This window comes from Microcaecilia unicolor, chromosome 5 (assembly GCF_901765095.1).
Source record: "Microcaecilia unicolor chromosome 5, aMicUni1.1, whole genome shotgun sequence".
In the NCBI taxonomy this organism is placed as follows: domain Eukaryota; kingdom Metazoa; phylum Chordata; class Amphibia; order Gymnophiona; family Siphonopidae; genus Microcaecilia; species Microcaecilia unicolor.
The window spans coordinates 69,703,306-69,726,372 of NC_044035.1; the positions used below are offsets into that span (position 1 = coordinate 69,703,306).

Genomic DNA, 23,067 nt, shown 5'->3' on the forward strand with positions numbered 1-23,067 from the left:
GTCGGTTCGGGCAGTCCGGTGCTCTGCAGAATCTGTTTGGGGTTTAAATCCAACTCCACCCTCCAGGACCGAATTATCTGGTCAGGCTGCACTCTCAGTTAGTTGTTCTTCGTAGGTCAATTTCTGTTTATACCCTCGCCGTTGCGAGGTCAATTGACCGGGTTCTTGTTTTGAGTGAGCTGAGTAGCTAGGGTATCCCCAGTCGTGAGAACAGCAGCCTGCTTGTCCTCGGGAGAAAGCGAATGATACATACCTGTAGCAGGTGGTTCTCCGAGGACAGCAGGCTGATTGTTCTCACCTACCCTCCCTCCTCCCTTTTGGAGTTGCGTTTCATAATTTTTTGCTCGTCATTCAACTGAGCGGGAACGGTTGCGCACGGGGCGGAAGACGGCCGCGCATTGCGCGGTGGGCATGCCCGCGTGCGTGGGACCGCCCGCAAAGTTTTGTTCCGGTGGTGAGGGGGCTGCCGTGGACGTCAACCCAGTCGGAGAACAATCAGCCTGCTGTCCGCGGGAGAACACCTGCTACAGGTATGTATCAATTCGCTTTACTTTCTCCAACAAGCATCATCTTCTTTATTTACTCACAGTTGTGGCATATTCACTTGTAGATTTAGTCCACAGCTACCGGCAATGCTTGGACCCGCTGCCCAGACCGCCGTTAATGTAACTCTCCTGGATTTTCCCGGACTGAAAGTCCTCCCCATCTGAGGTCCGAGGTAACTTGCAGACACGCCCCACTAGTAGCGCCTTCCGCGTCCAGTGGGGTTTCCTCACCTCGGATCCGAGCAGGGCAGGGAGGTGAATCAACTCAGCGGCGGAGGGACACCTCAAGCCCAGAAGCCCTGACGCTCCTTCGTCAGGGCTTAACATCGGCTCGGCCGAAAAGTCAAAGTTTTAAAATGTCAAGAGCAAAACATGTTACCATTTTCAGTTGAAAGTTTATTAAATAGTACTGCTTCAAACGTGAGCTGTAGTAAAAATAATCATAATATATCCATTTGTCAGTATAAAAGTTAACAGAATGACTGTCTCCTCCAAATACTTCATCTACATTGCTACTGCTACAAGAGGCTGTTGTTTATATGTAAAAAAAAAAAAAAAAATTCAAACCTGCAGTGTGAACACCATTAAAACTTTCTCATAGCAACCTTGTTGCTTTACAGGTTTCCTCATCCTTTCTCTTCCCCTTCCCATGCACATGCTTCCAATTGACTCCAACACCCCCTCCCCCCAGCCTAGTGTAGAACTGTCGCTTCCAGCCCACAAATTTGATGGCACTTCCCCCTGATGCACCCCCCCCCCCCCCCAAGCTGTTTCACAATGTGGATGGGACTGCAAGGAAGCTCTTGCTTTTGCGCCTGAAGTAAAGGAAAATGTAGATAAAGCACACTCAAAAACACATTAACATGCTGAACTGGCAGTTCACTTACAGCAGTGGTTCTCAGTCCTCTACTGAAGGCACAGTTAGCCAGGTCAGGTTTTCAGGATACACAATGAATATGCAGTAGATAAATTTTGCATACAGTGGATTCTAGTTGGATGCAGATTACCTCGTGCATATTCTAGGGTAAGCTTGGAGTCCTGAATGGCTAGGTTGGCCGCCAGAGAGGGTTGAGTAGTACTGTATTAAAGGATTTGAAGGGCAAGTCCGTAACTTTGGCCCTATAGTTAGGCACCTGTTGTATGTGTCACGAGCAAAAAGGTACCACTTATGCACATTCTTAAGGAATAGGTTTAGGGCACTAATGAGGCATAAGTGATAGTCAAACAAATGTAAGGTGGACGTAATGACTTAACTTGAAAATACTGTGAGGCAGTGTTTCCCAAGTTGGTCCTGGAGTACCCCTTGTCAGTCAGGTTTTCAGGATACCTCCATGGATTATATGAAAATTGAGTTGCATAATCTGCCTCCCTTGTATGCAAACCTACTTCATTCATATTCATTGCGGGTATTCTGAAAACCTGACTGGCAATGGGATACTCCAGGACCGATGTGGGAAACACTGCTGTAAGTTATACGCCCTTGCCGTATTTGAGCGCTTGCACTTCGGTCTATAACTTGTGTAACTGCAGGAGTGTAAATGTAAGGCATGCTGATACCGGATTGTGTTAGTATTCTGCAACTGTAACTGGGTGGCCAGATGCCATAATAGAATATGCTCTCAATTCAGCATTACAGTGCCTGCAATGAAGGTAGCCACTTGTAGACTTGCCACTTTAATGTTTTTCACTAACTAGCACATTAACATGCTGGATACATTTAGGAGACAATTCTTTAACTGGGTGCCTCCATTTAAGTATCTCAAGGCCGTGTAATAGAAGCCTATTCTGGAATTGAAGCAAGGTGCCTAGGTTCCTTTATAGAACACCAATGTAATCTGGTATTTGCATATTTAAAATGTAGGCACCGGCACTTAGATCAGCCATAGAGCTGGCTTAAATGTGGGTGCCTAAATGTGGCAGGGATGCACATAACTTACAGTATTCTGTAATTCTGTGTGTGAGTGGAAGTTTGCCTATGTCCTACCTGTGCTGCACCCCTGTGTTTTTGCAGAACAGCACTTAGGCAGAATATTGGTGTTTTACACATGTGTGTACAATTGACATTCTAAATACTTACATGCATAACGTGTGTGTAAATGTGAGCCCCTAATTTATAGAATTGCCCTTTATAAGCTGATGTCAACATGATTGATTTTTATTGAAAATAATTTTACACCTGTGGATTTGTAACTAATGTTAGGGCAGTAGTGAATATTTTTGCTTTACCTTGAGAATCAAAGGAATATGCTGGGTAACATACATTTGAATTTTAATCATCTCACTTTAATATAGATAATGCAGATTTTTGCTGTTAGAAATATCTCACATTTAACATGAGCTAAAAGTGTGTGTTTAATGTGCATTAATGCTTTAGCATTGTTTAGTAAACAGTCTCTATATATTCTTTTAAAAAGTCTGTGTAGTTTGCAGTTTTTCAAATACATGGCCTTCCTGTAAATCAATACAGTATCTCTAATGAGTTAAGATTGTGTCTACCTCTGTTGTTCCCTGGCATACACAAACCTCGGAAGACATTTGAAAGTATATCTTTGGTAGATAGTCATCCTCAGGTCAGTCTCCATTGAGATTTGCAAGGTTGCAACACTGCATTCAGTTCACAGATTTACCAAATGTTTAACACTGGGAAATTTTGAATTGTATGGACTGTAAGCTCCTGAGGAAGAAATGGATCCTCAGGAGCTTAGCCAAGATTGGATAAAAGAGCCGGTAGTGGGAGGCGGGGCTGGTGGTTGGGAGGCGGGGATAGTGCTGGGCAGACTTATACGGTCTGTGCCAGAGCCGATGGTGGGGAGGCGGGGATAGTGCTGGCAGACTTGTACGGTCTGTGCCCTGAAAAAGACAGGTACAAATCAAGGTAAGGTATACACAAAAAAGTGGCACATTTCTTGGGCAGACTGGATGGACCGTGCAGGTCTTTTTCTGCCGTCATCTACTATGTATTGCGAAGATTCATGTGATACCATACTATTGCTGCTCTCAAATCCTTCAGTAAATTTTTTGTTGGTTTGGTTTTACCACCAAAACTGTCTGCTTCTTTCATGTCTGTTTCAGTATTTTTTTTTTTTTTTTTTTTGGAACTTTTTATTTCAAAATTATATATTCTAATTGTAATATAATCCATCTTACGTTCTATATTTTATATCGTTACCAAAAAGGAACTGAGGATGATTGTTTGCAAGAACTCTAATGCAAGATAGTGACAAGAGTTTGTTAAAATTCTCTTGTATAGGAGAAGTATCTTCAAAAACAAGATCTGAGCTGTGGCATGTCTTGTCAGGGTAACTATTAGAATACTATCTTTCGATAACAGTAGTTACAGGTAAGTAAACCTATTCATGTAGTTTAAGGTTTTTCTCGTTTAAATTTTATCATAAAGTACATTCAAGAGGTCCTTTATATCTACTTAAATGTTTTTTAAGGGTTTTCCTGTGTTGCCTGTGGTGATGGCTGGGAGTAAAATTGTAGGAGGCAGCTCATCCCAGAGCTATTTCCATTGCTGACTGTTAATTGGTCACCAAACTAAGACTTGTACCAACCTCCTTTTTTTTTTTCCCCCCTACCCTTTGCTTTTGCGTATTGAGGAGCTCTTGGTGTGTTTTCTAGAACACCGCTAGAACCAACCAACTTAAACAAGAGTCAGAGCTAAGAGAAATAGAAGAAATTCTGTGTTAACTCTTAATAATGCATTGGTTGCATTTATTGAGTTAATTCATCCTTTTTTAATACTTTCAAATTTCTCCTTTTTTAATACTTTCAAGTGTTTCAAAACTATTGTAATCCAGATTTTATTTTATTTTTTGCTTTTTGTTTGCAGAATAAAAGCCGTCCTCATTCTCGGGGTGAATATAACGTTTATAGTACCTTTCAAAGTCACGAACCTGAATTTGACTACTTGAAAAGCCTAGAAATTGAGGAAAAAATTAATAAAATTAGGTGGCTACCACAACAGAATGCCGCTCACTTCTTACTGTCTACTAATGGTAAGGTTATTTTCAGCTATTTGTATATTCCTTAAGTATAATCATTTAACGTCTTCATGACTGAGTATCTTTTCTGGAAAAAATGACTGACCGTTTAGAAAGAATTATAGTGGGACTGATTTTGGCTCAGTGGAGGAAATGGGTTTGATTTCTGTCTCAGGTCTTCTATTATACAGGCTGGTCAGTGTTGGATATGGTAAAGGGGTAGAGTCCCAGCCATTGTTCAGCAGTGACACCAAGTGGTTAGATTAAGACAGCATGATTGTAGGATTCGGTAGAAGTCTTCAGACAGATTCTGCTGTCTTAAAAAAACAATTGAGAATTTAATTAAGTAGGAAATTTTCACAGATCTATACAACATATTCTACACTTTCAGCATATAAAAATATGCAAACCAAAGCTTTGGTTTGTATATCTCTTCACATCCTCTGTCATGGCAAATCAAATTAGCTCCATTTCAAAAAATGCCTTAAATTCCATAGTAAGTTAGAGTCCACCTGTCTCTAGTTATAGTAGTTGAGCCGATTTAAATTGCTTGTGTTATGGAGTGAATCTGAATCTAAGGTCTAAATGTGCTGAACATAGAACTATTGAAAAAAACTAAAGGATAAAATTATCAAAAGAGAGTTTCAACCTCAATCTCTATTAGAAAATGTTATGTTTTGAATAACCTATGAGCCGCTGTTGGTTTTCTTATTGTAAAGTGGAAACAATTTAGCACCACCTCCAAAACTGTCAACTGAAGTACGGTACTTAGAGGCCTAATATTTCTTAAAGACTCCAAAGGCCTTTTGGCTAAGAATGGGGAAAATATTGAATGTTAAGCAATTTTAAGATCTATATATATAAAAGGCAAGACCAACGTTCTATGAAGCCTCCAGCCGGAAGTGTGAAGCACCAGAGATATCCGGTTTCCCCATGAGTGAAGGAAAACAGCACAGCGCGAAATCCCTCTCTCTGTAACAGTGAAGGACTCAGAGGGGGAGGGGAGAGAGATGCCCTCACTCTCTCTGTAACACAGAACAGCAGAAACTTAGCACTGAAGGACTGGACTCCAAGGGGGGAGGGGGAGGGAGAAAGGGCAGAGGGCAGGACCACACACTCCCACATGCACACTCTGAAGAAAACCTTGCTAGCCCCCGTTTCATTTGCATCAGAAACGGGGCTTTTTACTAGTTACTCCATAAGATAGCAGCAGGACAAAAATCCTAAACTCAAAGCAAATGCAGCAGTGAGAGGCTTACAAGAGAAAATGTATGTCCTCAAGTGGCCCAATCAAAGTCCAGATTTAAATACAGTAAAAAAAAAAAAAAAATCTGTAGCAAGACTTCAGCAATCCACATAGTATTGTCAGTCAACTTGAAAGAGCTTGTGCTGGTCTGCCAGAAAAAGGAGCAAAGTCTGCAGCATTACATTGTGCAAAGTTGCTAGTAATGTATCCTAAACAACTCGTGGTTAATGCTGCAAAAGAGGCTATGACCAAGTATTGAGCCAGTGGATGTGTAGATTGTGCAATTGAGACTTTGTTGTTGTTAGTCCTATGATTATTCTTTCACACCGAAAGTGTAGCATATGTAGTATGGATCAGTAAAATAAACTCCTACTTTACTCCTACATTCTGAATTGCATTTTTGTTCTTTGCAACCCAAAGAATGTTAGAAATTATGCATTAGGGATTGAAGGAGTAAAGAATGTTAGAAATTATGCATTAGGGATTGAAGGAGTCTGTTTAGGGTCAAAATAAATCTGAAAATTTAAATGAATGAAACCAAACTTGATGTGGGGGAAATCAAGTTCAAAAATGGACCAAATCAGACCAGGATTTCCAGAAAAATAAACTCTTTCCCAAAATGGCCCCATGCATTTCTATGTAAAAAGCAGTTCAGCTTTTGCTTTTCACCTCTTATTCTTCCAGTCAGACACACATGTACCTGGACACATATAGAAGGGCTGGAAATAATTATTTTCATGATCCATATGCTTCCCCCCCCCAAAAAAAAAAAAATTACTGCCATACCCTGGTAGCCTGGCTCTTAGTGACTCATTTTCTTTGTTATAATTTCTACTGTAAAACCTCCATGACCAAACCATATAGCTTTCCTACTTGTTGTTATATAGAATGACACATAATGACTTGAACCATGTGTATTACCAACTCTTGATGGTGAAACATGTACCAGTATCTGTTGCCATAGGTCAGTGACGCCCTGTTCTTAAAGTGAAAATGCATCCTTTGACATGTGACAAATTTACATGGTTTTGACAAATTGTCATGTTTTGGTTTCATTTCCATTAACAAACCACCAATGTTTGGGTACAGCTCCTTCAAACCCACTCCTCCCTGCTCCCCTCCAAGTCAGAGGGCTTGGCAAGATTTCCATGAGCTGTGCCCCACATGCATTCACTACTTTTTTAAGACACCAGAATGTGAAAAATATAGAAGGTTGTAGAGCTGTACGGAATAGCATATTTTACTATTTGGCCGAATACAAATAATGAAAAACATTATTTGTCCGAATATGAATAATGGGCATTGAGCTTTAACATAACAAATAATCAAAGAAGCAATGTAAAATCAGAGATCGTGTTTAATTCAGTAGGATTATGCACAGTAGAGCCCCGGATTATTCGTATTTGAATTTAAATCACTATTTGGCTGAGTACGAATATTGTATTCGGGGGCAGAATCGAATACGAATATATACAGACCTAGAATGATGTGAAGACTTTGGAATGTACTGTATCTACTGTAGCAGGTTTGCAGTAAGATCATTGCTGTGGAACTAGATGCACAAGGTCAGGGCTTCCCAAACTGAGTGGGACCCAAAATGGGGTCATGGAACTTTGCATTTGGAATTGTGACCTGGGCAGGCCCTGCATGGTGACACCATTGACCTATTGACACATTAAATTGTATTAGAAAGTTAACACATTAAAGTGTATTAGAAAGTTAACATAAGTAATAAGCTGCAGGACAGCTTATTACTTACAGGGGTAAGGTTTGAAACTAGCAGTCCTCTTTACTTACAATCCTTTCCTGGCTCCCTTATGATATTGAGAGTGCAGTGTGAATGTAAAAGAGTTAATCTAAAAGTCCTGGATACTTTGCAATAAAGTGTCATGGTTGCTAGCCAGGCTACTGCGGTCTGCAGTGACAAACAAACTTTGCCCCACCTCGATGATTGAAATATGATCCCTTGTTAGTGCTCTTCTAGCTCTCATATATTTCACCCATGCTTTGAAATCCTATACCCGTGTACAACTTACATTGGAATATGTTGTTCTGGAAGTAGTGAAAGACACGCGATTATCTCAGATGTGGACCATTGGTACAGAAAAGCTGCTTATAACTGAGAAAATTTGAGTTATCGACCTTTAGGTAGTTCATCTTTTTTAAAATTGCAAACCTTGAATCTTGTTGATGAACTTTGTTTGTGTGTAATGGGGGTTCTATATAATGTACAGGTTGGCTCTCTTTAGCCTGATACGCTACTGAATAATGATAGGAGCAGTCACTTTATTGGGCTTTATGGCTCTGTTTTTAAATATGGTTTATATTTTTGATTTAATTTATAAATATTTTGTCCTCTATTTTTATCAGAAATGTTTGTGTTTGTAAGCCACCTTGTGCATAAATGATGTGGAAAATATAGGCCATGAATAAGCTAGAAAATAAAAATAGAATGCAGCCTCTCTATTAATATGAATTTGTCCAAACATATAATTAAAAAAAACAAGTTTTCAGGCTTCTCCTAAATTGGTGGATGGGTAGAAAACAGAGGGTAAGGTTAAATGGCCTATTCTCTCGGTGGAGGAAAATTAATTGTGGAGTACAGGGATCTGTGCTATTTAACATATTTAATGATCTGGAAATGGAAACGACAAGTGAGGTGATTAAATTTTGCAGATGTTGCAAAACTATTCAGTCATTATAAAACACATGTGGATTGTGAAAAATTGCAGGAAGACCTTAGGAAATTGAAAGACTGGGCATTCAAATGACAGATGATATATAATGTGGACAAGTACAAAGTAATGCACATTGGGAAGAATGATCCAAATCATAATTATTTGATGCTAGTTTTTACCCTAAGAGTCAGCACTCAAGAAAAACATATAGGTGTCAGCGTGGCCAATGTGCTGAAATCTTCTGCCCAATGTGTGGTGGCAGCCAAAAAAATTAATGCTAGGAATTATTAGGAAAGGAATAAAAAAAAAATAAGACAAAGAATATTATAATTCCCCTGTATCACTCCAAGGTGCGACTACACCTTGAATATTGTGTGCAATTCTAGTCAACATATCTTTGAAAAGATATAGCAGAATTAGAAGTTTTAAAGAAGGGCGACCAAAATGATAAAGGGGATGGAACTCCAATCATGAGGAAAGATTAAAGCAGTTAGGTCTTTTCAGCTTGGTACAAAGGCTAAGGGACACTCAAGGAAGTTATATGGCACAACCTTTAAAACGAACAAGAAAAAAAGTTTTTCATTCAATGAATAGCTAAGCTCTGGAACTTGTTGCCGGAGGATGTAGTATCAGTGATTAGCATATTTGGATTTAAAAAAGGTTTGGACAAATTCCTGGAGGAAAAGTCTATACTCTGTTGAGAGAGATATGGGAAAAGCCACTGCTTGTACCTGGGATCAGTAGCATGAATTTTGCTGCTATTTGGTATTCTGTCAGGTATTGTAACCTGAATTGGCCACTGTTGGAAGCAGGATACTGGACTAAATGGACCATTAGTCAGGCCTAGTATAGTGGCTATTATGTAATTCTGCACATGTTAAGTCCCATGGTAGGTTGTTCTCAAACATGGAACTAATGAAGACAATACTCTGTTCCTCAGCTTAGTATGTTTGACTTGGCGAGTTTATACTGACAGGAAGGCTTCTTGAGTAGGACCTAAATTGGCTTTAGATATACAGGGCAACTTCCTCAAAAGCTTTGAAGGCTAGGACAAGAAATGTAATATGGCCTTTCAAAGGAGACCATTAAGCATTAGTGTCATCTCAGAAGAACTTTGAATGGGAAAATAATTTTATACTCAATTTATGTTCATGGCATATAACATATTATTTTAAATACCAAATGGTAAAATATTCTGTTTCTAACCAGCAGTCCCAGGCTAGTGTAAAATAATACACACAGATGAAGACTATTTTAATACCTAGTTAATAGATTTTTTTTTTTAATGAGTAAATGGGATAGAAGGGAATTTGTGTCTTTATTGATAAAGGAGCCCTTTTAAGTTATGGTAAGAGGCGCATGTTTGCTGCAGCTTAAAATGGCTTACTGTGGGATACATTCAGGTGTCCTACAATAAGTTCCAAATCAGCACGTAATAATCATTACTTCATGCTAACCATTGCCGCACGCTAACTGGTTGGTGCAAAATTACTGCATGAGCTTTTACCAGAAGCTTGCCAGGTGCCCTTGGCCTGGATTGGCCACTGTCGTGGACAGGATGCTGGGCTCTATGGACCCTTGGTCTTTTCCCAGTGTGGCATTACTTATGTACTTAGATGCAAACTAGGTGTTAAGTGCTCACGTGCGCTAGTGGCAACATTAGCGCTTGGCCATTAATAGAAAAGTAGAAAATGGCCATTTTCCAGCTGTGGTAAAAATGGCCTTAGTGCAGGGGGGAAAACCTGCACAAGGGTACCCTAAGGCCACTTTTTACTTCAGCTTAGTAAAAAGACCCCTTAGCTTTTTAAACAGTCAAACATCATTTTACCTGCATTGAAGGCCCTGTTTACAAAGGCGTGCTAGCGTTTGTATCGTGGTAGACGTGTGGACACCTATAGGAATGTTATGGGCATCTACACGGTTAGCACGCACTAATTTTTAGTGCGTGTTAAAAACGCTAGGGTGCCTTTGTAAACAGGGCCCTAAAAGGTAAGTATTGGATTGAAAGCAACATAATTTTAGACCTTCTAATCAGTTTTTTTTTCCCCACAAATTATTTTCACCATTGAGTGCTTCACCTTAAATAAATGTAGAAAATTGCAAAGCGTCCAAATCCAGCACATAGCAGCAGCAGAAGAGAGGGTCGAAGTACACATAGCAATAAAAATACAAAAAAGCACCAAGGGCCGTTCAAGCGTGGGATAGTCAACAGCTCTTTATTAGACCTCACAATCATATAATCAGCAAACTGAAACAAGTTAAGATTCTCTCATTCACACACAGTAGAGGTGCATCATAACACACTGGCATCCTGTTTGGCGCCAACTTCAAGACGTTAATTATATAGTGGTTAGTACCACACTTGAAAGGCCTATTGGTGTTTTTTTTGTATTCCCAAAGCTAGCACCTAAACAGGTATCTGCTGGCACATACATATGCATGTCGCAAAGATAAATGGCATATACCTATTTACCTTTACAACTTTGGAAATGTAACTGTTCTTTAATCCTGATGCTGTCACAGAGACCAGTTTCCATTGCCAGTGTAGCATTGGTTGGGGGTGGGCAAAAGTCACTGGGAATTAAGGAGACACTCCCTCATCCTCCATTCCCTCCAGTGGAGTTCTGCGTAAACAGCCATTTACCATAACCTAAATGTGTTTGGTAGCTGGTGTAACTCCTGACATTGATCTTTTAAGACATGAAATGAGAAATAAACATGCATTTTCCTTCATGCCCTTGTCCTACCCAGAACATGCCTAGACAGTGCCTCTTGCCATATGCCTGCACTTAGGTTTAAGATGTGCATATCCAGGCTTTGTAAGATGGGGACTTTTTATTCAACATAAATGTTTAGGTGCTGATTTATGCATTTCTGAAATGCAAACAGCACACTTTTGATGACATTCGTTTTGGAATGAAAAAATAAAACAATTTTTTTTTGTCTGCCCTTCCTATTATCTGCCACTTGGTGAGATGTTATATTTGTGTGCTCGGTAAAAGGAACTATTGACTCTTGGCGAAGTCTGTTCACTGGAAGCTAGAGGTGCAGATTTGGATGAGCTGAGTAGAGAGGTATATAGAAGAAACATACTGTTAAAAAAAATAAATTCCACCACCAATCTTGCAGTTTCTGTGTTGCCTTGGAGCAGAAAGGTCACCTGAAAGGATACCGTTGGATATCTTAGCAAGGCAGAAAGCAATCCTGTAGCCAGACATGCCTTCCGGAGGGGATGCAATATCTTTTCACTCCCAGGAGGGAAGGGTTAATATGGATGTTTTAGCTGCAGATTCTGTCCTTTTGGCATTGTAGATAGCTATGTGGATGGTGGATGTGAGGATTGCTTGGTTGCTTGCCTGCCTACTGGTGAAAGTTAAACCTCATGCATGGACTAGATTGACGTTAGACAGTGCTCAGGAAGAGCCATCTGCTTGGTTGGGAACCAATGACACAGGAAAATATGAGAATGAGGTCTAGAAGTCAAGTAAGTGTAGGCTTATAGGTAGAAAGTTGAAATCCAGAACTTCTAGGGTAGCATTATTCAGAACTGCTTCTCGTTCCGTGCACGGGACCAAGGATGCAAGCAGAGCTCCGGAGTCCTCAGTGCGTGGTGAGGACAATTGTGCAGGGAAGGGGAATTTAGATTTGCTGAGAACTGGGCAGTGTTCAGCAGAAGGGGGAGCCTATTCCAAGTACGTGGACTCCACCTTAACCAGGGTAGAACCAGACTGCTGTCACTGTTTAAAAAGAAGGTAGAGCAGTTTTAAACTAGAGCCTGGTGGAATGCCGACGATAGCTCAGGAGTGTATGGTTGGACAAAAAGTATCTTTTTTAAAGGATACCCTCAAAATAGAGGGGATGCAATAAAGACAAGAGTAGTCCATGTGCCTTTAAGGGAGCAGGCAGAGATACAAAGATTCCTAGTTACCTCCACAGTCAAAATGGTTACCATGACTTCCTGTGGCAATTTTGCAGCAGCCATTTTGAGATTGGAGCCTGCATAGGTGGGAGTCATCCAAGGTGCTCCTCGTGAGACTGTTGCTGGAAATCATGTCATCTGTTTTGACTGTAGAGCCGGCATGAGCAGGTGGGAGTGATCCAAGGCGATCCTCGTCAGACAGGAAATCATGGCATCTGTTTTGACTGCAGAATTGGTATGGGCAGGAGTGATTAGGGATTGCTCCTGTCCTGACAAGGTTACTAGACCACCAGGGTTTGTAAGTAGGCCTGGGGGATTGGCTACAGATAGGGGCCAGTTTACAAAGACGTGCTAGCATTTTTAGCATGCACTAAACGTGTGGACACCCATAGGAATATTATGGGCATCTACCCGATTAGCTTGCACTAATTTTTAGTTCGTGTTAAAAATGTTAGGGTGCCTTTGTAAGCAGGGCCCTAAAAGGTAAGTATTGGATTGAAAGCAATCTCATGAAAAAACTGGAAGCCGAGTCAGTCGGCACACAAACGTACTGCTCTTCATTTTGAGAAGATCCTTTCTTCTTCCAGGAATTATCAGAACGATAACACACAGGGACTCCCAAGGCAGGCCAGAGCGGCCGAAACACAACTCGTGTCGAGTCCAGGTTTTATTAATAAATTTTTGCTGTGAACTTTTTTGAGTCCAGTAGTAGTTTTTTTACATCATCCATCTTGTCACCTTCGCTGTCTTTCCCTTTGGGTTCACCAGTGCGGAGGTTTGTTTTCTTCCATGGTCCCATCCCATTCATGGGAATCATTGAACCACATCTCTATAATAGCAACAGTATCCAAGTTTTCATCAAACACCAGGGCTTGCAAGTCTTGAACCTTTTTACCTAGACTATGAACATTTGTGCTCATTTCTTTCCATGTGCTTAATGAGTTTAGGTGGTTTTCTATATTTAGATGACTTTTCCCTCTGCCATCAGGTTTATTTTGGGGGTGACTTTATGAATTCCCTTGTTTCCTTTTGTCACCCCCGCCCTCTAGTTTAAATGTCTAGAAACATACGTCTGAATTTCTCCCCAAGGATCCTTTTTTTTCCCATCACAGAAAGATGTAGCCCATCATTACAGTACATCCTATTATTTTTCCGTGTATTACTCCATTCTCCTATGTATCTAAAACCTTCTTCTTTACACCAAGACTCAAGCCACTTATTGAAATCCACTATCATAGTCTTTCCTCTCCCTTCCCCCATGTGGGAATTACTTCAGAAAAAAAACAGCCTGAAGCAAAGATTTCAGTCCCTCCCCAAGCTTCTGGAATTCTGTCTGTGCTGTAAACTTGCTGCTGTTGGCCAGGTCATTTGTCTCCAGGTGAATTACAGCATCAGTATTTGAAGCCTTTCTCTCTTCTCAGCTCACTTTCACTATTTGCTCAGTACATCTGGTAGCTGAAGATCCTGGAAGGCATTTCACTAGGTTAGAACCCTTGAACTGTGTTCCTAAGTTAATGCCTCTGATAATGGAGTCTCCAAGCAGTAACAGTTTTCTGCTTTTCACCAATCTGTCATTGTTTGGGGGGATGTTTCTTGATTTGTGCTACTTTCATTGCCTTTGATTCCACCACAGTACTTCTCTTTTCAGCATCATAGTTATCCAATTAGCAAAAGAATTTGACGGGGGCAAAGGCTGGGAGGGTGAGTTCATCTGTGTTACAGATCTTAGTGCACCAGAGCCTGTTTCTCTGTTTCATTCTCTGTGGTGGTGATAAATTGGCAGGGAAAGCCATGCCAATGCAGATCCAGAAATACGGCTTGGAAAGCCTGAAAAAGAGTGGTATGATTTACAATGTCAAACATGGCAGTGAGATCAAAGCAGATGAATAGTGGAGTATTACATGGATCTGTGTTACCACTAGTGCTTTCTAACATATTTATAATTGATCTAGACATGGGAACAATGAATGAAGTGATCAGATTTGAAGATGACACAAAATTATTCAAAAATGTTAAATCACATGCAGATTGTGAGAAATTGCAAAAGGATCTTGGGGAAATTGGAAGGTTGGGCATCCAAATGACTGATGAAATTTAATATAGACAAGTGCAAAGTGTTACATTCAGGGAAGATGAATCTAAATTAAGCCACATGTAGGATTTTGTTTCTTTTTCAATTTTAGAGTAATTGGATGTTGCATGTTTTGTATTATGGTTATGTTTTTTTTTTTTGTTTTATGAGTGTTAGTTGTAACCCGCCTAGATGAGTTGGATAAGTGGGATATAAGTTTAATAAATACATAATAACTATACAATGCTAGGTCCCACACTGGGAGTCATCACCCAGGAAAAGGAGCTAGGCATTGAAATCTTCTGTTCATTGTGAGTTGGTGGCCAAATAAGCTAATGGAATCTTAAAAATTATTAGGGAAGGAATAGAGAATAAAACAAAGAATATTATGTTGCCTCTGTATTGCTCTGTGGTGCAACTACACCTTGAGTTTTATGTGTAATTCTGGTTACCATATCACAAAAATAAATACAACGGAATTAGAAAAGGTATAGAGAAGGATGACCAAAATAATTAAAGAGAGATTAGCAGTTGTATGAGCAAAGCTTAAAGAGGTTAGGGCTCTTCAACTTAGTGAAGAGACTAGAGATCTATAAAATCCTGACTGAATTGGGAACAGGTACATGTGAATCGATTGTTAATCTTTCAGTAAGTACAAAAACTATGGGACATGTCATGAGGTGAAAAAGTAGTACATTTAAACAAATCAGAAAATATTTTTTCATCCAACATATAGTTAAGCTTTGGAACTCATTGCCGGAGGATAAAGTAGTTGATGGTGGGTTTAAAAGGTTTAAAGTCCTGGAGGCAAAGCCCATAAACTTTTTTTATTAAGGTATTCCTGGGGAAAGCCATTGCTTATCTCTGGGGGTAAGTAGCATGGAATCGTGTCACTTTTTGGGATCCTGCCATGTGCTTTTGACCTGGACTGGACACTGTTGGAAATAGGATACTGTTCTAGATGGACATTTGGTCTGATCTAGTATAGCAGTCTTTATTTTCTTTTGTTATTAAATGCTTACTGTACATAATTAAACCATCTACACCAGCCTGTCTGTTTGGGTTCAAGGGTTGTGTTTATTTGATTATCCACTTAATATGAGACCATCTCAATGGTTACATAAAATAGGGAAAACAAATTGCAATTCAAGTGGAAAAAACATAAGACAAAAGACATCACAAGACAATTCACAAAACCATAACTCTGTTGTGCATCCACAGGCCCCAGTTTCTAAGCAGACCTGTTACAAATGCCAGTCAGAAAAAATGAGCTTTCAACATGGCTTTAAACTTTGAGCATACCCTCCATACGTAATAGGAGATGAAGGGCATTCCACAAAGTGGGACCCTCTACAGTAAACATAGAAACCCTAAATGTTCTCAAAGGCACAACTCAGACTGCAGGAACAGTCAACAGATGGACAAAAATAAAGGAAAGCCCAAACAGAGGATCTTATAAATCAACAATAAGATCATATAGACGATCCGAAGTTCCACTGGAAGCCAGTGTTCAAATTGCAACAGTGGTGTCACATGATCAAATTTTGCTCAGTGAAGCAATTTCACAACAATATTTTGGATTAATTGTAACCGCCTGATCTCCCTCTGCCCGATTTCTCCCCCCCCCCCCCCCCCCAGCAAGAGATTATTACAATAGTCTATGCGAGTTTTGACAAACGAATGAAGGAAAATGAGTAAGGCATTCTAATCAAAAAGATGGCAAACAGACCGAATACATCTCAGGTATTGGGGGGGGGGGGGGGGGGGGGGAGGGGAAACAGACCTTAATTACTGTGGACACGTGTGACTGAAATGATAGCTTGGAGTCCAATATGACCCCCAAAACCCAAACTGAGTTGCTAGCCAACAAAGCTAGATTGGGATGCCCTACTAAAAACCTGCATGCATGTCTTCTAGACATTAAGTTGCAACCTACGTACTCCAAGCCAGGTTTCCAGATAAAGCACTTTCACCCTGACTACTACCAATGAGGAGACCTCCACATTCTCCAGAGGCACAACAACCTGAGTTTCGTCAGCATAAATACATGGCATAAATACCAAAGACTCTGTATTTAAAAAAAATATATATCAGTGGGGATAGGAATATATTAAACAATAGAAGCATTAGAGCCCTACGGGACCCTTAAAGAAGTTGAAACGGAGCCAAAATACTGTCTTGCCAGGTGACCTGATATGTCCCATTACATAAGTAGGAACAAAGCCACCAGAGCATCTTAGATGCTATCCCTTTACCTGAAAAGCGCGATCAGAGTAGGTCATGATCTACCATGTCGAAGGCTGCTTTCAGATCAAGAAACAACAACAAAAGAACAGCATGCTTCTTTACCAGTTCCAACTTGATTACCAGTTCTGACTTGATGACTTGCTTATACCACTTTTGCTAACCAGCAGTTCAAAAGTAAGGAGCAACCCTAACATAGCGGTCTCTGTAATGTGGTAGGGATGGAAACCTGTCTGGTTGGGTGCAACACCTGACAGGTCTCCACTTACTACAACAAGTATCATAAAACAGTATGCTCAACAATTTTAGAGACAAAAGGTATTTGAGCTATCAGCCTATAGTTGCTTACAAGATTCCTGCTCTGCTTTGCATCCTTGAATATTGGGCATCTGGTAGCAATTTTCCAAGCCGATGGCATTGAGCCCTCTGTTAAGCTTTTCTGTGCTATATGGGATATATAGGAGGAAAAATGTCAATGAAACACTTTACCAGAAACATCAGCATAGGGTCAGATGGTGCAGTAGTGGCCCGAACAGCCTGCACCGCGCACGCTATCTCTGCTGAAGTTGGAATCCCACACTCTACACCAGGGTCTTTGAGTCTGGGTAGCAGATGCCACCAGGAGCATAGCCGATAGTGCCCATCTGTCCTACAACAGACAAAGGAGGAGGGGGCAAAGGCAGCAGGCTCCCTAACTACTTTCGGCAAAGTAGCTGCACTTAGGAACCTAATGGGAGCCCACTGTCAAAGGCAGATGGTGCAGGATCTGTGGTGAAAGCAAGAGGCGTCTTGGCCCATCAGTGAGGTGAGGGACATTGCCTGGGCCTGTTTGCATTCCTTTCCCTTGTGTGGGTGAGAGTGGTCTGGGTGGTGTCCAAGTTTAATAAGCACTTAATATCCCACACATTGTATGAAATATCTGTGCGACTAACAAATTTAATATAATAGAAGAAGAGGAAGGAGAAAGAAATAGAGGAAGGGGGAGGGCAGGCAGTATCGGAAGAGGAACTACAATATAAGATAGGAAAGATGGAGTAGCAGTGGGTATAAATAGGGATAAGTAGCAGAGTTAGTTCATTGAAAAGGCATATTCAGAAAGGAAAGTTTTTAAGGTCAGTTTTAAATTTTTGTAAAGAGGTGTGCAATCTGAGCTGGAGAGGTAAGGCATTCCAAGAGGGTGGGGGCAGCAAGGGAAAAAATAGAGTTATGAATGGTATCATATCTGGTGTGTCAAAAAGAGGGAATAACTAGAAGGTGTTGCGAGGAGCAAAGGACCCGTGACGGAGAGTATGGAGTTGGAAAAAGTGCCAAGAAAGTGTTGCTCCAGTGATCAGTTTAATGGAAGTGTTTTAGATCAATTGAATGATATATATCTTTCTGTCTTAAGCCTTTATATGATGAGTTACAATAGTCAATTTGAGATAAGACAAGAGAGTGTACTAGGATCTGAGCAGAAGGGTATAGGAGTGCCTTGATTGATCGAGTCAGATGCAGCTTGTAGAAGTAGCACTGGACCAAGATTGAGATTTGAGTTTGGAATTTTAGGTCAGGGTTGATTATTATACCTTAAGCCTTTATAAGATGAGTTACAATAGTTGATTTGAGACAAGACAAGAAGAGTGTACTAGGATCTGAGCACAAGGATATAGGGGTGCCTTGATTGATCGAGTCAGGCACAGCTTGTAGAAGCAGAGCCGGACCAAGGTTGAGATTTGAGCTCGGAAGTTTTTGTCAGGGTTGATTATAATTAGACATTTCAGAGAAGAAACCAATGGGACTTACACATTTTGAAGTAGAAGTGGAGTTGTAAATTGGATCTGAGAATAAAATGGCCTTGAATTTTTATGAATTTTAATTTTAACTTATGATTTGTTAGCCAGGAAGTGATCTGTAAAGCTTTGTTGTTGAGAGAGTGAATACCCTGTGGTTTGGTGTGGTCTTAAGGGTGTCAATCACTGGGAGAATAGATGCAGAAGCGTACTAAACAAAATAGCACCTCTAAAGACACGAATATCAAGAAGACAAAACTCGATACCATGGTTCAACGACGAATTTTAAAAACTCAAAACACAAACTAGGAAACTTGAATGAGCATGGAAAAAAAATAAAGATGAACACACCTCAATGCATGGAAGCAATACATAGAACATACAAATATGCAATAAGATAAGCCAAAAGGTCCTACTACAAAACTAACATAGGACCGGATTATAAAGATCTGAAGAAACTATATCAACTTGTAAATAAATTACTAGACACCACCCTTATCACCACAACCAACACAGATATCCCATCCGCAGACAAACGTGCTAACTACTTTAATGAAAAAATAATAAAATGATGCAGTACACTTCCTCAGCACAACACTGACATCGAAACCTTCATCAACGAACTGGACCTAACCCCTGGTGGATACCCAGCTGACTGTATCTGGTGAACATTTACCCTCCTCACCACTGAATCAGTTACACAAGCGACTCATAGATTTGCCAACACCCATTGCAAACTGGATATATGCCCCAGTCATCTACTCAAATCTGCCCCCAGCCGCTTCATAGCAGACCTCACATCCCACCTAAACTTCCTGCTACAACAAGGTCTCTTCCATGAGGAATATGGCAACATCCAATACCAAAAGACACTAAGAAAAACACAAATGATCTCACCAGTTACCGCCCAGTTGCATCTATCCCACTAGTAGTCAAACTGATGGAAAGCCTGGTGACCAAATAGATTACGGAATACATGGACAAGTTCTCATTACTACGTGACTCCCAATCAGGATTCTGTTCCCACCATAGTACTGAAACTGTCCTAGTCACACTCCTGGCCAAATTCAAGCAGGAAATAGCCACAGCTAAAAGCATACTTCTCCTCCAATTCGGCATGTCGAGCGCATTCGACATGGTAAACCACAATGTACTAATAAGACTCCTTGGCCACTTTGGGATTGATGGAAACACACTTAACTGGTTCAAGGGTTTTCTAACCACCAGAACATACCAAGTAAAATCTAACTCAAACATCTCACCACTGTGGAAAGCAGCCTGCGGAGTACTTCAAGGATAGTAACATAGTGGTACTTTTTGTGTATACCCTACTTTGATTTATACCTGTGCTGTTCAGGGCACAGACCGTATAAGTCTGCCCAGCACTATCCCCGCCTCCCAACCACCATTCTCACCAATACTCTTCAACATAATGATGATCCCACTGGCAAAGACCCTAACCAATCGAGGCCTCAACCTGTTCATCTGTGCAGATGATGTTACAAATTCCCTTCAGACAGGACTTAACAGAAATAACCAATGAAATCAGTGATGACCTGAACATCATGGACTCTTGGGCAAATTCATTCAAACTGAACACTGAAAACACACTGCCTTATCCTCTCATCTCAACATAACAAGTACAAACCCACAACCGTAAACGTCCCAGGACACACCCTCCCCACTTCAGTCAGCCTAAAAATACTCGGCGTCACAATCGACCGCAACCTCACCCTTGAGAACCAAATAAACTCCGTAATAAAGAAAATGTTCCACTCAATGTGGAAACTCAAATGACTAAAACTTTACTTCCCGAGAGAAAATTTTCAAAACCTAATACAATCAATGGTCCTAAGCCATACAGATTACAGCAACGGAATCTATGCGGGGTGCAAAGAACAACTCACAAAAAAAAAACTCCAGACCGCACCAAAACACAGCAGCCAGGTTGATATTTGGTAAAACACGATTCGAAAGTGCTCAACCCCCTCCGTGAAAAGCTGCACTGGCTCCCAATCAAAGAACGGATCATCTTCAAAATTTGCACTTTGATCCACAAAATCATCTACGACGTAGTCCCACGACACATGACAGACATCATAGATCTACCAACCAGAAACAGAATCTGATCATCACGATCATACCTTAACCTACATTACCCAAATTGTAAAGGACTTAAATACAAAACAACCTACGCATCCTGCTTCTCCTACACAAGTGCACAACTATGGAATGGCCTCCCAAAAGCTGTGAAAACAATCCATGACCACCTAAACTTCAGGAAATCACTAAAAACCAACCTCTTCAAAAAGGCTTACCCCACCGACGCACCGTAAATCCCCAAACCCAGCAACACAACACAACCAATGATCGTAATGGACAACATACAACCTCCATTCCCTTCGACCCTCATGATGCCTGATACATATCTACCTCATCCGACCACATTATAACCTTGTATTTATCAACCGACTTGGTGATCGCCTTGACAGCACTATGTAAACCACATTGAGCCTGCAAATAGGTGGGAAAATGTGGGATACAAATGTAACAAATAAATGTCAGCATCCAACAATGCCACAATGGTGGTCAACAAGCAAGTGAGCATGAGTACTGCAACTGTTTCATAGATCTTCTGGCTGTGCCTTGGGACAAAGCACAATCTTCAAGTGATCTCAGTGGCTCACATAGGTGTGGAGAATATACGGTTAAATTTCACAGCCAGAATATTCTAGGTACAGAAGAGTGAGGTTCAAGTCCCACAGCTTCCAACTGGTGCTGAATCATGGTGTCCCCAGTCTTAGATCTTATGGCTACCTGTCAAAATTCCGAAGCCCCTTCACCTGCAGTTAACAATGCAAGGATCAGACTCCACCACCAGGGATAGGACTCATTCCCTGAGTGCTAGGAGCTCTCTGTGCGGAATACACCCACATGACTTCTCACCAGCTGGGAGATAACCAATCATGTGGCACTCAATAAAAAAGAATGGATAGCCACCATCTCACTGCTGCCTGCATCTTAGTATTTATTAGTGAGCTGTCAGTTAAGTTGGTAATGAAGTAGGTGTATATAAACTAAAGTCCCTCGTGATTATTAGTTATAAGCTGTGCTTTTCTGCTGTTCATTTATTTGATTATTTTAGGTTTCTCTCAAAGACGTATACACAATGTGTTGCTAACAGCTATTTACTTGCATATGAAGATACTTTAAACCTTCTAGCCTTCTAATTGGCTTAAATACCTATAAATCAAACATAAGGCCTAAATGTGTTTCAGTTCTAAACAGAGGCATCCTTTAACTGCCAGCCATGCTGTAGACCGATGTTATGGTAAACTCTAAAACAGCAACTTTAAATGCTAAGCTAAACTATGCTCTAAAACGTTCTTAACAGAGACTTGAAATGTTAAACTATTCTCTAAACTGCCTTTTTCTAAATAAGTGGAAAAAAAAAAAAGAAACTGGAATTACCTGTTTAACCCCAAGTCTGTTGTTCCCCAAGTTTAAATGCAATTTCCCAGCAGGTAATATATGCATCAGTGAAGTTTTCTTCCCCTTATAGAAACATAGAAAAAACAAAGGCAGATGAAGACCATATGACCTATCTAGTCTGCCCATCTATTATCCACTGCTCTATCTCAGCAGGTCTGGTAGCGCTATACAAATGCTAATAATAATAATAATAAATAATAATAATCCTCTCTCCGCAGCTCTTCAGCATGAAGAGGTGCATTCGCCTTCACCTGCTTCATGTATTGTTTGGGTTGAGCTATGCGCTGCTGTAATGGTTCCAGTTGAGACTGTGATGCTGAGAGCTGTGCAGTGAGATTTTATATGTTCAATTGTATGTATTAAGTAATCTTGGGCTGGAAAAAAATTTTCCACCTGGCAACCCTGCTTATAGCAGCAGCTTCAGAGAGCATTTTCCATCTCACAGATAGGCTGCAGAGAATACCTTCTCCTGCTTTAGACTTAGCCTGGCCTCAGAATGACATCCTATACAGGGTTGCCAGGTAGAAATTTTTTTTCCAGCCCAATCCGGGCCAGAAACCAGCCCAAAACACGCCCAAACACAAACCCCGCCCCTGACACCCCCACCCCTGCGTCACCGGCCCCGCCGTCACCGGCCCCGCCTCCCACGTCATCGGGCCCGCCTCCCCGTCATCAGCCCCGCCTCCCACGTCATCGGGCCCGCCTCCCCGTCATCAGCCCCGCCTCCCCGTCATCGGCCCCGCCTCCCACGTCATTGGCCCCGCCTCCCACGTCATCGGCCCCGCCCAAAACGTCACTAACCCCGCCCAAAAACGTCACTAACCCCGCCCCCCGCGGCCGAAAAAAATCAAAAAGCCGCCCAAAAAGCCGCCTGGAAGCCTAAAAAACCGCCCAAAAAACCGCAACCCGCCGCGGGCAAAAATTTCCCGCGGCGGGGCGCGGAAAACCGCCCAATTGGGCGGTAAAACCGCCCACCTGGCAACACTGATCCTATAGTATATCTCCTATCAAACTGAGCTCTCTTTTTCATCAAGCACTGCCATTTCCTCCCCTCACCCTCCCCACTGACAGTTTGAACTTCGTGGGTGTGGCTTGGATCTCTTTCAGGGAGAGAAAA

The 23,067-nt window shown here is 41.1% G+C and overlaps 1 protein-coding gene across 1 annotated transcript in view; it reads left to right on the plus strand.

Moving 5' to 3' along the window:
• PPP2R2D (protein phosphatase 2 regulatory subunit Bdelta) overlaps nucleotides 1-23,067 on the plus strand; it is a 189,093-nt gene that overhangs the window by 90,910 nt on the left and 75,116 nt on the right. The window contains exon 4 of the mRNA XM_030202971.1: nucleotides 4,381-4,546. Within this exon, the coding sequence (XP_030058831.1) occupies nucleotides 4,381-4,546 (166 nt within the window). The remainder of the gene's footprint in view (nucleotides 1-4,380; nucleotides 4,547-23,067) is intronic.